The sequence below is a fragment of the Aulonocara sp. 'chitande type north' Nkhata Bay genome, linkage group LG3, assembly GCF_057382095.1.
Source record: "Aulonocara sp. 'chitande type north' Nkhata Bay isolate Kocher_YH1m ecotype deep benthic linkage group LG3, A_spYH_male_GT1.1, whole genome shotgun sequence".
Taxonomy (NCBI): domain Eukaryota; kingdom Metazoa; phylum Chordata; class Actinopteri; order Cichliformes; family Cichlidae; genus Aulonocara; species Aulonocara sp. 'chitande type north' Nkhata Bay.
Genome location: NC_141346.1, coordinates 77,135,149 through 77,151,723, shown reverse-complemented (window position 1 = coordinate 77,151,723; position 16,575 = coordinate 77,135,149). Strand labels below are relative to the sequence as shown.

The 16,575-nt window shown below is 43.1% G+C and overlaps 2 protein-coding genes across 5 annotated transcripts in view; one reads left to right on the top strand and one right to left on the bottom strand.

The window, feature by feature from the left end:
* Nucleotides 1-16,575, top strand: part of LOC147337071 (uncharacterized) — a 217,957-nt gene that overhangs the window by 51,660 nt on the left and 149,722 nt on the right. The window lies entirely within an intron of this gene.
* The window catches only part of LOC147337072 (protein NLRC3-like), a 56,270-nt gene continuing 48,396 nt past the window's right edge, over nt 8,702-16,575 (bottom strand). For 3 of the 4 annotated variants that reach the window (XM_086285736.1, XM_086285737.1, XM_086285735.1), the window contains 2 exons: nt 13,787-13,833; nt 8,702-13,638 (listed from right to left, as the gene is read on the bottom strand). In XM_086285736.1, the coding sequence (XP_086141862.1) occupies nt 13,109-13,638; nt 13,787-13,833 (577 nt within the window). In that variant the 3' untranslated portion in view covers nt 8,702-13,108. The remainder of the gene's footprint in view (nt 13,639-13,786; nt 13,834-16,575) is intronic. The other variant, XM_086285738.1, reaches the window with a different exon arrangement.

Here is a 16,575-nt window from a genome sequence, read left to right as displayed (position 1 = left end):
ACACTAATGTTTTTGTCACTTTTTATGGAATCAAACTCAAAGTAAGGTCAGTACTTCCACGCTTTAAACGCTGCACGCTCATACTCTCTCTGCACTCGATATGTGATCCACTGTTGATCTGCACACAGCTGTTGTCACTAACGGCGCACTCGCTTACGTCACTGTCGTGAGACATTCTCGCAAAAATATCACGGTTTTAGTAACGCAGTAACGCAGCGTTCCTACGGGAAAGTAACGGTAATCTAATTACTGTTTTTGCAATAGTAATCCCTTACTTTACTCGTTACTTCAAAAAAATAATGGGATTACGCGTTACTGGAGCGTTGTTCTCCTCTGTAACAAAGCAGTGATAAAGGAATAGATGCTGATTTTATTAACTTGTGTCTTTGTGCTGCTGGATTCAGTCTGAAGCAGGCAGCAGTGCTGAACCTACCAGTGTAAATGTGATGGTGGAAGCAGAGGCCAGCACTTGGCAGTGCTAAACACAATAAAAGACTCACAAGTTCCTGCTCAAAGGTCAGCTGCCTTCAGATCAATCATTAACCTGCAGCAGGTTGTGGCCTGATGTGTTTGTAAGAGTTTCACTTTCAGGAGGAGAAGATTTAAACGAGTCACACAAATGTGAACTACAAAGTCTGTGACACACAATTTATGCAAACTGCATGAAATCTGACCTGAAGAAATCCAGTCTTCTGCCTGTTGTGGTTGTGACAGCTGCTCGTAGGAGAGTTTGTTTGTAGGAGGTGGAGATGTTCTCAGATCAAGTGCGTAATCGTCTCTTTGTGTAGACGCTAAAAGCTGTGAGCCAAAACTCTCTGCTCTGAAACTCTTCACTCAGTCCTCACGCTGAGAGTTTAGAGGCTGAACTTCTTGTTCCTCCATAACACTTTTCATGAAACAGCAGAAATGAGCTTGTGTTTCTCAGCAGTGCGCACACAGAGAACCGATCCTCTCTGCTCAGTCTGAACAAATCAAAGTGAAACGTCAGTGAAAACACAGCTGCTGATCAAACTGTGTCAGATTAATGCCTCAATGTTTCACTGTGAGGTTAAAAAATACATAAAAATGATTTAAAGAAGTAGGAGGCAGATTTTCACAATAAGAGCACTTTGTTTTTAATTCAGTTAATGTCAAACTGTCATCAACACCTCTGTGTTGTCTCCGTCTCTGAGCAGATTCAGGCATTACTCAAATAATAAAGGCTTTTTTTCACTATTATACTTTTCATTAGTCTCCAGGTTGATGATTATAAACAGAATTATAAAAGTTTTTATCATTTCAGGCTGAAAATCAACATGAATTTGGTTCTAATCAAAGAAGCTCCTTTAATGTGTGTCATTAAAATCCTCACACAGGCTTAAAAAGGCGACATTAACATTAAAATAAATGAAAGAAGCTTCAGCTGAGAGCTTCATGCAGTCATCATCAGCAGCTCATAGCAGTCACAGCTCTTTATTACGCAGCTTTGCAGGAATTAAAGTGGCTGAAGTGTCAGAGTTTGTGTGAGAAGCTGCTTCATGGACAGCTGTACACACGTCTTTATTATTTCTTCATAAATCAAACACACAGGTTTGTCTGCAGATGATTTAAAGTGTGTCGTTGTGCAGTTAAAGCTGTTTGTGTGACGCCCTGACCTCCTGTGAATGAAACAGCCAATCAGATCCATCAGAGAGAGAGCAGGAAGTGTTGTGTGTTTGTGACAGAACAAGGAAACAGTGATGATGATGAACATAAAGGTCCTCTGATGTTTCCTGTTACAGTAACGCTTGTTCATCTGTTGCTCTCCTACACTTTCCTATAAATAAAGGAGAAAAAGTCCGTTTAGTTTCATTTCCTACAGCTCAGAGTTACACTTCACATTCCTGCTGTCACATCAAAAAGCTTCACTTTGGTCCAACATCTACATGTTAACATGAAACACAGACCGACTCAGAACATCTGGAACATCTGCACTTTGACCCAAACTGTTATAGCAGGATATTTTCTGCATATTTCTTATGTTGGACCTGTTTGAACTGTAAACGACCTGTAATCATCTGTAAATGGTGTGAGACACACTGAGGCCATCTACAGGGCAGCTGGGGAACAGCAGGGATCTAAGATCATACGAGACGTTAGTGAGTGAGAAGAACAAACGGACTTAAGATGGCTCGAAGTGATCAAAGTTGATCTAAAACAGAAGATAAATCCACTGATTCTTTGTAAAGTTCATCTGCTGCTCACATGAATCCATGAAAGATTTATTTCACTGAATGTTTCTTCAAAGCTCATTTCAACCTGTTGAAGTCATGAATGAAAGTGCAGACTGAGAGTGGATCACATGATGTTTGAGGTGTGTCATGTGACATGTTCAGTATTGTCACACATGTCTAGATTGTCCCTGATATCATAACTGCTCAAACACTGATGATTATATTTGAAGAATTATTCCTGATGGCAGCAAAGTTTGAATGGAGCTCTCTGTCTGTGCTGATTTGTCGCCCTCTGGAGGTCAAAGCACAAACCTACAGGGCAGCTGGGGAACAGCAGGGATCTGAAATCATACGAGATGTTAGTGAGAAGTTAGAACAAACGGACTTAAGATGGCTCGAAGTGATCAAAGTTGATCTAAAACAGAAGATAAATCCAAAGCAGCATCAGATGAATGTTACCATTTCCAGTTACGGTGCCCTTCATCTAATATGGAAATGTGTTGGTTTTTTTTGCCGTGTTGTTGTTCTTCCTATTGTGTTTAGGCCAGAGATGCTCTTCAAACAGCGGACAGACATGACCACATTACAAGAACATGGTGTGAGTCCGATTTGATATTCCAGTCAACGCTGAGAGACCTTAACCAGGAAGTCAGAGGTCAGCTGATGCTGCGAGCAGGAAGTGAACCAAGGGAAAGGTCCACTCTACTCAATCTCAAAGAAAATATGCTGGTATTTGTTGATGTTGATGGTACAATAAAAATATATAATATAATAAATAATAAAATATCATGTGATGATGAGATGTGTTGTTGGTGTTTGTATTTTCTGTAAATGTCTTTTTTAATGTAAATGCTTTGTTCCAGACGGACAGGGAATCAGTTGCTGTACGATGACATCATCTTGATGTTGACGAGGAGGGCGAGAAAAACTAGTTTTGTCCTGCAGATGGCGATCTTGCACCGTGTTCAGAGAGCCGACACTTTGATGGTGCTGCTCTACTCAGCTTACTTTAGCCTGGGTTGGACTCTATATGAGCAGCTTCCACTCTGGTTTCACTCTTAAACACACTTGTTTGATTTCACTTGTAAAAGTTGAAGAATAAATATTTTATTACAAAATTATTTGTTGATGCATTTTTTTAGGGTCAAATATCTTGTTTGATTTGAGGAATGAACTGTTAGGGTGGAAAAAGTGAATCAGGTTAAAATAGTGGTGCTTTATATCAGTGAAGATGTATAATGTAATTTAAAATGTTGATGATGGGTTGTAGTGGGCTTGTACTTACAAAACTGCCTCATTTTATTGGAACGATCCACAGTTGCATCCATTCACGGATGACATCTGACATCATTTGACATCTGGTCTGAACACGTTTGTACACAAGATGCCTCAGTTCTGGATGTTCCCACAGACTCCTCTGTGCACCTAAAGAAAAGGTCAAGGGTCAGCAGCACATGTAGTTGGGACAATTCTTCAGTCGCACAAACTACACAATCATTTTCCTCCAATGACGACTTTTCACTTGCAGAAATGGTCCTGTGTGATTTCCAGGCTGTGATATAAAAACTAGTTCCTAATGGCAGCGACTCACTCAGTAAACATGTGTTTCCTTCACCAACCTCACACACAGATCCAATAAGATCAGGAAGTGGGCAGTATAGTACAATATGTGTTATTCTGTGCTGCACTGCCCAAACTAAAGATCTGCTGAAGTGTTGGAAATGATCCAGATGTTTATTTTGGACGATACAGCAGAAGATCAGACATGAAAGTGGAGATAACACAGAAGACCTGCAGCAAAGGTCAGAGGTCAGACTGGGCCCTGGATTCAACAATGAGCCAATGATCATCAAGCAGTGACTAAAGCAGAGCCCTGACGTTCTGACATTCATCACACAGTCAGAACAAATGTCTGCTGATGACTTCATCTCATGAAACGACTGATAGATGTCAGTTCATTGATCAGCTGAGCTGCTGATCTTCATCGTCACAGAAACATTCAGCTTGTTTCAATCAGTAAATAACTCCCACTACTCCCAGTTTGAACTGTTCCCACTCAAAATGCTGTGAGAACAATGATCATTGTAGGACTTCACAAACATCACGTGTTGTTTTCCACATGTAAGATCAGCAAACACACAGAAACTTCCTGTTGCCACACACGGCCTCTAAAATCTCTTCCACGCTTTCTGTCTGAAGTCCACTCTCTGTGTCGGATCCACAGGAAACAACAAGATCTTATTAACATGGTTTTCAATGTGTCTCCTTCCAAAAAGTCCAACCAATGAACAAATGTGTGTATTTGTGGAGGCCGAACAAAAGCATGACACATTTCTCTGTTTCTATAAACTGGAGTCAAACACAAACATGAAGAGTTTCACTGACAGACTCCAAAATGCCCCCACAGTGGATCAAAGGGAAATCCTACAGTGTGGCCAGAGACTCTTAATGGCTCCAACATCAACACATCCACAATGTTGGATCCAGTTCTGCCTCACAGAGTTACTAAGACACACCCTCTGCAGCATCACAACAGCTCCACCTGCTTCACCTGCCTCCTCAGCATCTGTACACCTGAAGAGAAAAGAAAGGCTCCAACAGCTCAAATCTACAAAGGATTCATGAAGTTTCATCCAACAATAACATGTTTGCCTTCCACAGTGTGCTGTTAGACACCACTGTACCTCTGCCATTTCAAAAAGAGCAGCTTGGGAACATTTTGGCTCCAAACACTTTGTGTTTAAGTTCTTTGTTTTCTTTGTGAAGCCGACAACATCTGGAGCTTTGTGACTCATAGAAACATCATTTTGTTCTTTAGATGACAGCAGATTGGGACTGAATAATCAATCACTATCAAACCAATAAAGACAAACATGCTGATTTTACAGGAACTTTGTTGGAGAAGCTGCAAAGACATGAAACTGGTGGAGATCCCAAACCAGTTGATAGTGCTGGTTATTCCAAATAAAGCTGTTTCCCTTTGAGATGAAATGACTTTCTGTCCTGATATATAATAAAGATGTTGTTGTTTTTGAGCCCCTGTATTAAAAGTAGTTTAAAGTCAGCTTGAGTTTGATGTCTTTATGTCAAAGCTGCTCATGATGTTGAGCTGCTGATGGAATAAAAACAATATAAAAGCATGTAGTCCAGACTTAAATGTAGCCTGTTGTTAGCTGAGGTCCACACACAGTGTTTGACAGTGTAAAGTGTGTGAAAGGGCTGCTGGTGGAGCTCACTAGGATGAGCAGGTGACCACGAGGTGGAGAGCAGCTGGCCTGGCTTTGACCCGGGCCACGCCCCCTTTCTCTCTGCTTTGCTGTCACTTATCTTCACTGCTCTGTCCAATAAAGCTGAAAAAGGCCCCGAATCAAAGAAATCTGCTGCAGCCTCTGAAATGTCTTCTGTTTCCTTCCCGACGGCTTTTTCACCGTCAGCCCATCAGACAGTCCAGCAGCATTTATGATGATGTCATGATGTTGAAGAGGCTGCTACGGTGGCCTCCCATGACCCCCAGCCTCATCACAGCTGAGATGCAGACATTTGAAAACATTCAGCAGACAACTGAATAACAGTCCAACACAACAGTCTGTGTGCAGACACACACTGACCTTTCATATAGTCAAACACAGCTGGTTGAGTCATTTCTCTGTGAGTCTAAAGTGAATCTAGTATTTGAAAGTCCACTTCCTGTATTTGTTGTTGAAGACTTCTTCTTGTAGCAACAACATCATTGAATCTAGAACAACTGGAGCCAAACCAGTGGCTCTGCTGGGATCACTGGTGAGCCAACACTTCCTTGTTGATGCAGATTTCAGGGCTTCCTTTTGCTCCTCCGTTATAACTGTTCTCTCTTCTCAACACATGATGACACAAAGGAATCAGCAGTGACAAAGATGATGCTGAAGAGAAGCACACACTTCACACATATAACAGAGCAGTGCAGTTACACACACCTCTGCTCGACATCAGGCCTCAAACAAAGACACAAAACACTAACTTGACTCTAAACAGAAGAAACGAGCAGCTGTTTCTGTTCTGTGCTTATTTATATTTGACACACATGCTTCTCTTTGTGCAAACACACATCGCACTATAAGGGTAACCTCGCACACAATGATTGGACAGCACAGTGATGATGCTGGGAGATCCTATACGCAGCAACACAGAAACACTGAGAACTTTAAACAATGATGGAAAGTGTTATAAATGACTTGTTGGCCTCTGATCTGTCACAAACAGCTGAAACGTGTCTCTCATGAGTCACATGAAGGTTTTTGACAGAAAGGACAAAAAGTAGCTGCAGTCAGTTTGTGTCATTTTTATATTTATTCATCTGGGAGAAAAATCTGAGGGACATTAAAATGTGTTTTCAACAGAGACAAGAACATGAATATAACAGAACAGGTAAATGAACATGTTTCAAGTAAACAGCTGGACTGATCAGGTCCAAACACAGAGTGATAAACTTGTCAAACAGCTGTCATATCTTTATATAGAAGCTCTTTATAAATGCTGCTCACTGCAGTCTGTTTACTAATAATGTCAAAGTGTTAGAAACACAGAAACATCAGAATGGTCTTTGTTCACAGAAACCTGTCTGGGATCCTTTGTTGTTCTTTTGATGCAGAGTTACATTATAAATATAAAGAGTTATTTCAGAGTCTCATCAGTTTTCCTGCATGTCTTTATTTAACACATCAGCAGGGCTGAAGCTCTCATGTTAAACACACACTGATCTATGGACACGTTCATGTGTTTCTAACAGAACCAGGCTGTTATCAGCCTGCACTAACATTATGTCACACACACTGAATGTAACAGTGACAGTTTACATCATCACACAATCAGCTGTGATTGTTTCACTGTCATCAAACGAGTCAACAGGAAGTAGAATCAATAGAAACCAATCATTTCCTGACAGCATGTCTGATGGAAATAAGTGCAGATTATGTATGAAGTCTAACTGCACACAGTAACTGTGTTACAATAAGGACTTAACAGCGCCCTCTGCTGGAGTGTTTCAGTACTGCGTTAACTAGAATACACCACCTCCTCCTCACACCACCTGCTACAGCTCTACTCTTCTATGACTACAGTCATCCACAGCACTGATGTGAGGTCACATGGTTCATATGTAAGGAGCACAGCTGACCTCAGGTCAGTTTAATGACTGTGAGCAGCAGCTGTGTTATTGTCACTGTGACAGGGAGACACTCTCAGACACAGCGCTCATGTCAGCTTGTTCTCATGCAGGAGGATCAGGAGCTCCATGTTTGTCTTTCTGTTTGAATCATGATGTGTTTGTGCCATCAGAGTCTGTCATGAGTACTCAGGGTTTCACAGCAGCTCTTCTGGATGCTGACGAGGACTCCAACCTCATGTTTCACCTCTCTGAGCTTCTGATGTCTGTGAACACTCGTGTTTCTTCTCTGGGCTCATCTGGACAAAAACACCTTTCTGTGTTTGGCTGCAGCCTCATTCTGACTGACAGGAAGTGTGTTATCCATGAGCTGCACTTCTGTGAGGAAGTTTCCTGCTGTGTTTCCTGTCTGTGGACAAACACGAGTGTTCCAGCTGAGGACTTGGTTCCTTCCACCTGTCCATACAGGACATCACGCTGTCTGCAGCTCTGTAAATGCAGCTCCAGGTCCTTCCACGTGCTGCTCTGTATTTGTGCAGTTTGTAGTGTGTCCTGGGAAACGTAGCACACATGGTGTTCTTCTGCTGTTTCCTCCTTTCACTGAGTGTGAAACACTGACGCTGTGCTGTTGTTCACAGAGGGGAGCTGATTCTAGCTGCAGCTGGACTCTGTCATCTAACTGAATGTGTTGGTGCTGATCACGGGGCTCTGAGGGGGGAGCAGCAGGAGGACTCTGGATGCTGACGTCAGTGTATCTGTGGAAGCTCCCACAGCGTGTCTGTCATTCAATATTGTGCTGTATATTGTATCTATGCAAAGATGAACAGACTGTGTGTTCACTGGTCTCTGTGCTGCAGCTCTGATGTCATCATCACTCCCTCCTCCACCCTCAGCAGTCCCAGCATGCTGCTGTGGTGCACCCCACCCTCACTCTACACCTGAGCCACAGACCACACCCTCCACCTCAATATACACCACAGTTTTCTCTGCTGTGGAAATGAGATCAGGAGGAAATCATCATTATTATTATTTAATAAACGCTCACATTAATGTGGGCTTATTTGTTTCATATTAGAAACATTAGTTGAGTGTTTTTAGTATAAAATGGTCAAAGTCCCTCTTTTTGCTCCTCCCCTCACCTGTGGATGGACGGTGCTGTTACCGTGGTGACAGCTTGGATGTGTTTCAGTCCTGCCTGGTTATCACTGCAGGAATCTTTCACATTTATTACAGGTAATAACTCTGATTTTTCTGTGTATTATGAACTAAATGTATCCTGATACACACAGAGATGGATGAGCAGAGGTCACATGATGAAAGAACAAACATGGAGTCTTTGATTTATTTAGATATTTATTGATGAATGCAAACAAACCTGACTCTGAACCATCGTCCAGCAGAACAAACCTGATCACATGACCTGCTGACCCAAACAGTGCAAAGCTCCATGGCAACAACAACAAACAGCCTCACATATGTTAACAGAGGCTGTTAGAAGCACAGAGTCTTTACAGTCTTTCTCCTGTTTGGACACAGATCTCTGCACATCTTCATCACAGTTACTCACAGACGTGCAGAGTGTGTGGATATCAAAGCTAAGTTTCCACCATGTTTGTAGTCTGTACTGGGACTCATGGAGCATCTCTCTATGAGCACTCAGTGCTTTAAACAGTGAGTCCCAGTTTAACCAGCAGCCTTCACACCACACATCACACAGACATGGAAACTTCAAACCTCAGACTGAAGACACCATCAGAAATAAACAGATTGTGATGAAGATGAAGAACTGGACCAGTTTGCTGTGGTTTCTTCTGTTCCTGTCAGAAATAAGAGTCTGGCAGCACTTTGCTCTCCTTCCACATGTTTAAGGAGGAAGTGAAGAAGAGTGAGTGAGTCGTCTTCCTCTGTGGGCCCAACATCAGGCAGCAGCCACGTATTTTTAAAAACCCAGCACACTGCTTCAGAAACACTGAGTCCAGGTGACCAGAGTCATGTGATCAGTGAGGTCTTCACTCAGGACGTCACTGCTTCAGGACCTGATTCAGAGGTTTATGAGGACGTGGATCATTAGTGCTGATGTTGTGTGAGAGCTGGTGAACCATGGGGAACATAAATAACAACCAGGCCATCAGCAGTTCTACCCCCAGCTCTAACACCTACATAATACACTATACATATAGTTATTGTTAAGGTTCAAATATTGAGGAAGGAGAGTACAAACAACCAGGTCCAGAAGAGCTTGGTCAAACAATTGATTTTAATGAACACACGCGTGGGGGGACCAGCGCCGTACGCAGACAGCGCTGATCTCCGACTAATCAAAGCATGAACAGATATTTTATACCATCGGGGTTTGAATTTAATGACGCCCCTTCAACGTCACACAGATACATACATACATACGTCAAATCAAAACCACAATGACTTTTAACACAGTTTGAAAAGAACATTATCTCTATCTTCATGGCAGATGTTTCCTGTCAACCTTTTGACTGCCGCTTCTCCAAAACCACAGACCATGCTCTGCAGTAAGATACCACTTCTGCACGCCCGCAGTTGCAAGCAAACATGATTAACCTCTCACCTATAACTGAATGTATCTACTATGTGTGTGTGTGTCACGACCTCACTTGGCACTCTGTGTCACCTCTCACCTACTAACGCTCGCAGTCAAACAGAGGCCACTCTCACATGTGTTAGCAGTTTACTAAAACTATATATGTAGTATATTGAATAAATGTTTTAATCAAGAACCTCTACTAGAAGTTTAATAAAAGAATATAAAAGTATAAAAGATAATAATGAACAACCTGGTTATTCAAATAGCATCATCCAAACAGCTCCTCAGAATAAGCTGCACTTACACTCTGCTTTTAGTTTCACTTTTGCAAAAGCACGCTCTGCAAACCTGCAGTTTCCTGTCAAGACTTTGCACAGAGTGGACTCAGAATCAACAGAATCAGCCCATACACACTTAAGATTATAACAAGCATTCAAAAGCATTTAAGATCATAGATTCAACTCAACAGTTTAAAGTGGTTATAACTGCACCTGTAGTAAAGGCTAATTGGGTACCAAAATGTTTAAACATCTGAATGCAATATCAATGCTGTAGATTATATTATTAATGCAATGGTAATGATGATGATTATTAACAGTAGCAACAAAATAATTTCCCTGATCTCCACATTATATAGGTTATAGTATGTTATATATAAACGTAGCTGAAGCAGTTTCATTTGCAGCTTCACGCTGCACTTCACATGTTTGTCCACCAGATGGCAGCACAGAGGCCTGTGTTGGAAAGCTTTGAGTAATGAAGCGTTTTCAATCCAAGCTTCAGAAAGCTTCATGTGGTCATCAAGGAAGCAACCAGGAAATATCTGCTGTGTGTAAAAACAGCAACACAAGAATCCAGGATGAAGACAAGAAACTCAAAGCTCACAAAACAGGTGGAGCTAATTTTGTGACGTGTTTCTGTAAAAACACCACAGAAGTGAATCATCAAAGTTTCCATGTGAGCTGATGATGCTGCTGCAGAGTTTCTGTGAACCTCCTGTGACCCCGCCTCCTCATACAGAGACATCTGATTGCTCTTCAAACTGCATCACATGGACACATGTGATTGTGTGTTGTAGTATTGATCCCAATGCTGGTATCAGTCCTGGATCAATAACACTGGATGGATGCGTTCAGCATGGAGCCCTGAGCTGTGTTACAGACAAACATGGAAACTGACAGGTCTGTGTCATTCACAGTCTGTAACACTTCTAAACAACAGAGGCTGACCCAAGTGCCTCAGAGCCAGGCACGCTCACATCACAGCTCTCTAAATAAGCCAGTTTCAAAATAAGAGCTGAAAGCTGTGTTTGCTTGTGTTAGCTTATTATTGTGGAGACTAACATTCAGTGATCATGTGTTCAGACTCATAATGATTACTCTCAGAAATCCTGATCTTTGTATTTACTGTGTGTTGGATCAATAACTGAGATTCATGGTATCACACAGCTGTGCTGCTGCTGATGTCAGCACATCTGGAACAATACGAGGTATCTGCTACCAGACTGAGCAGGACGTGAGACCTGTGGACTGTTTAAAGCTGTCCCTCCACAGCTCACTCAGACCTGATCCACACCTCAGTGATATTCTCTGACTTCCTCAGTAGAGACAGAAACCATTCAGATCTGGGACCATCAGCTGACTGATGATGTCACACAGACTGTGTTTTTCAGGAACAGTGATTCTGATGTGAGCCTGCTAGCTGACAGCAGACCTGATGAAAGCACATGTTCACATCTGTGAGGACAGACTGGACTCTTTGACTGCACCTTGGTTCTCCTCAGAGGTCTGTACAGGAGCATGTCCACCCCCACTGAAGATCTCAGTCACTGTGAAACATAGAAAGCTGCTTGTGTGGCCTCTGCCTCACATGTAGATACAGCTACAGGTTTCTCTGTCAGTCAGACTGAAACAGTGTCCTGATGCTGCATCATTCAGCTCTGTGCCCCAGTCAGCATCACTGGGAGCTACCAGTGTTTCTGCCCTTTTCCTGTAACACTACACTCAGCACAGGCTCAGCTGGTATCCAGTGTTGGACTTTGGCTTCAGCTGCTGTGATAGATCCTCTAACATAGATCAGCTCTGCTACATGTTGTTAGATAAGTGCAGCTGCTGTCATGTCCTGATGTTTCTCTGGCTCAGCAGCTTCTCCATCAGAGGTTCACATGGAGCTGATCCAGTATCTCCAGTAACTGTGTTCTGTGCCTCACTGGTTCATCCTTCTGTCTGTGTGACGTCAGTCAGATGTTGAAGTTAAACTCTGTAATCTTCACTGTGTCACAGAGTTCAGTGAGTCCCGTTATTCACAGTATCAATCAGATCATCAGAGAACAGCTGATCAGCAATCAGTGGTGCCAACAGCGCCTCCTGTGGTGAGAGGATGCAATAATGCAACGTAGCATTTTTCCACTGAACACTTGCAGTCATGGAAACTGTCTGTTGGATCTGTGTGACGTTGCTTTCTTGGTTAGAGTTCCTCACAAATGTCCAGATGATTCTTCTAATGAGGCGTCGACCATGTTTGCAGCTCTTTGGAAGAAAACGTCGCCCTTTGCCATCCTTACTTTTCTTTGACTTCTTCAAATGCAGCTGAACTCCAGCTGGTATTTTCTTGGACTTTGCAGCTGTTTCTGGTCATCAGTTCATTCCTGCAAACCTCTGAAGCTGAACAACAATGATGCTGCATTGCTGGCTGATCCCAAAAGGTTGATTCTGTTCATCTGGACGTTTTCAGAAACGTTTGCTCACTGATCAGGTGACTTCTTCAGTCTCAGCTGACTGCAGCTTTACAAGCTTACAAACAGCACATTTGCACAATGACTGAAAGCAGCAGCACCTGATATATATGATACTAATATAATACATATACATATATAATCCATACTAATGATGAAGGAACTGAGCTCACAGTCCATTGTTCATTCAGTGAACTACTCAGTTTATTTTGGGCCTCAGAAATGCTCACTCTGTTTGTACATCACTGTCAGCAATAGACTCATTCTGCTGTGTGGACAGGAACACATGTGACATCACTTCCTGTTTGTTTGTGACTGAAGAAGTTTACAAGGAATCATTTAGAAGAGTTTCAAACATCAACTGATTGAATCCATGAATCTGAAAACGTGTTTGTGAGTGAAAGAGACAGACATGTACAGACTGAACTATCTGTTCAACAGTCAGAGTGTTTCTGTAACAGGAGACACTCTTTACACTCCACTCAGCACAGGGACACTGAGGCACCAGGAGAGCAGAACCAAAACCCAGGATAAAGAGTTTGAGTGAATGTGGTGTTGAAGGTGTGGAGGTGGATCAGAGTGTCAGAGGAGACTCTGTAGAAGGACAGAGTGCCAGCAGGACAGTCCACATACACTGCTGCTCTGTTAGAGACAGAGGAGGAGGAGGAGGAGATGGATGCTGATCTGTAATTGTGACAGACATAACAAGGACCATCATCAGAGCAGCTCAGACTCCAGGACTGATCATTGTCTCCAAACAAACAGTCATCACTGACTCCTTTCCTTCTGATGCTTCTGTAACTCACTGATATATCAACTCTTCCTCTCCACTCGACCTCCCAGTAACAGCGACCAGTCAGACCATTTCTACACAGCAGCTGATAATCATCAAATCTGTCTGGATGATCAGGATATGACTGAACCTCCTCCACATGTGTCACCTTCCTGTTGTTGTCAGACAGTTGGAGCTTTGTGTTCACTGTGTTTGTGTCGATTGTGAGTTGACAGGAATCTGATGGAGAGAACAAACACAATCCAGCTGCAGTTATTGATCCATCATCTGTTCATTGATTGACACTTTGATGATGACTCCTGACATGATGAAGATGGTTGAATGTGTGCTGCTTTGTTTTCATGAATCCCATTAAAAACACACTTACACTTCCTCAGACCTGGTCTCAACCATCGGACTCCAGCAGGCTCCACCCTGAAAGGAGGAGGGGGGTCAGAGCAGCACAGTCAGCATGCACACATGGACATTACATGGCTCTCACACACACACTGTTACACACTGAGCTCAAAGCTCGGCTCCACTGTTTTATTCAAAGAAATCTACATTTATTTATCAGCACATTTAAAAACAGCTTGAGCCAAAGTGCTGCACAGAGTAGAGAGAAAATAGGAAACATACACAGTAATGACTATAAAGACTGGTCAGGATTGAAAGCTACAGAGTACAAATGTGTTTCCAACCGGCTTTTAAAAATGTCCAGTGTTGGTGACGACCTGATGTGAAGGGCGACTGTTCCAGAGTTTGGCTGCAGCCATCGATAAAGCTCACCTCTGTTTTTACGTCTAGTTCTGGTCAGAAGCTGCTTATCTGCAGACCTGAGGGCTCCACTTGGATTCTTTTGTTAAAGAGAGATAAGATGGAGCCAATCCATTCACAGATTTAAAGACAACCAGATCTGGAAGTGGATTCTACCACGTACTGGTAACCAGTGGAAAAAGCTGGTGATGGGTCGTCTAGCACAGACCCACCGCTGGAACCAGACAATTGATGAGGGAGAGAACTGTGACAGCGCCGTTCCTTCACTTGACCTCAGTCGCTCTCGTCTGCTGCCTCGTAACACTGCTCTTTATTGAGCTTACATGAATATGCACAAGTTCATTATGACGTCTTACACAGGTATGAACAAAGAGTACCAGTCTGTGCATAGTGTGTGTGTGTGTGTGTGTGTGTGTCTGTGTGTGTGTGTGTCTGTGTCTGTGTGTGTGTGTGTGTGTGTTCCAGATGTGACCCTGTGACCCCAAAGCTGGTGCTAAGAGTCCAGCGGTCCCCCTAACAAAGGGCTCTTATACTTAACCAGACACAGAGCAGGTGTCCTCCTACACCAGGGGTCTCAAACTCGCGGCCCGAGGGCCAATTGCGGCCCGCAGGACGATAGTTTTTGGCCCCACCTTAATATGAAAATGTAATGTTAGTTTGATAATGTATGACACTTTACAGTGTTGTGGGCGGAGCTGAATTAACCCACCAATCAGGGTGGGATATGGATCTCAGGGGACACCAGCCGGGCTTGATGCAAGCAGGGAAACATTTCTCAATGAGTCAAAGTTCCAGCAGCGTTGCCCTGGAGTGTTTCTTTCTTTCTGTGCCTGGCTGGCTTCCTCCTTTCTATTGGGCAAACGCCGACATTCGCCCCAGCGCGCTGCGTTCACAACACTTCAAAAAAAGTTGTTTTTTTAAGTTGCTGCCCAGCGGGACATTATACGTATATAGATTTATACACATGTCAGTGGGATTTAAAGTTATTTTTCCACAGAGAGAGATCTCATATTAACTCTCACAGTGATGCGTAGGCGGCGGGATAAAAGAAAAGTCATGAACTCAATGCAGCCCAATTTAGTCTGCAGTCACATAGCGACACCTGTTCATCGGCAACAACAGTCCCCGGTAACCCGGACTAATTATAGGGTCGCACCGTAATTTGTGGCTCGATGTTTTTATTTGCATCACTCCGTTTGCATTGCAGCAAACATGAACATTACATATATTTCAATATAATGTAAAAGCAGTCAAAACAACTAACATCAGAAACAGCTGATGTTATTTGTTATATGTCACGGTGTCATTTCCGCTTCTTTCTCCTGTAACAACAGCCCGGCGCCGTGAGCAGTCGCCTTTTTTGCGCTCGCTATCCCTGCACTTTCTACCATCTGCAAACGCCACGGTGTTCGTGTCGTCATGAAAGACATGAACATCGAGCGTAAAAACAAAGGAGACTGCTACCGGCTTTTTATCTGCCGATCGCCGTGCTACGGTTGCAAGAAAAAGAAGCAGAAATGACGTTCTCTACGCGTTGAGACGTTCCCCGTCCGTCGGCTAAACGCTTGATTGAACCTTCAATGCGACAGTGACACCAAGTAGAATTATAAATGTCACATAGCCCCAAACATGTCTTTTTCAAAGCCTGCGGTGAAGAGAAAGGTTGGTGATGAGCACCGACAATTTCAGGAAAAGTGGGAAATGCAATATTTCTTTGTTGAGCACAGGGGCACCCCGACCTGTCTTATTTGCACAGAGAAAGTTGCGCTGCACAAGGAATACAATTTGAAACGTCATTACACAACTAGACATGCTGAGCTGGATGCAAAATACCAGGGAGACGAGAGAGCGAACCGGGTTGCCAGTCTTAAAACAGATCTACTGAGGCAGCAAGATTTCTCCAAGAAAGCAACCAAAGAGAATAATGCAGCAGTCGGAGCCACGTGGTTAGTGAGATGATTGCTAAAGCAGGGAAGCCATTCACAGAAGGTGCATTTGTCTAAAAGTGCATATTGCAGGCTGCAAATATAGTCTGTCCGGGAAAGAAAGGTCAGTTTAGCAACATCAGCCTTTCTGCCAACACCGCAGCAGATCGCATTTCTGACCTGTCAAGTGACATTTATGACCAACTGTGTGAGAAAGCCAAATGTTTCAGTGTATACTCAGTCGCTCTTGATGAGACCACAGACATCACCGACACTGCCCAGCTCCCAATGTATGTCCGTGGTGTTGATGACAGTTTTGAAGTGATGGAGGAGCTGCTCACAGTAATTCCAATGCATGGCCAGACCACCGCTCAGCAGATATTTACAAGCTGTGTGATGCCATTGAGAATGTTGGTTTGCCATGGAAGAGGTTTGTTGGAATAACAACAGATGGAGCGCCATCAATGACAGGGAG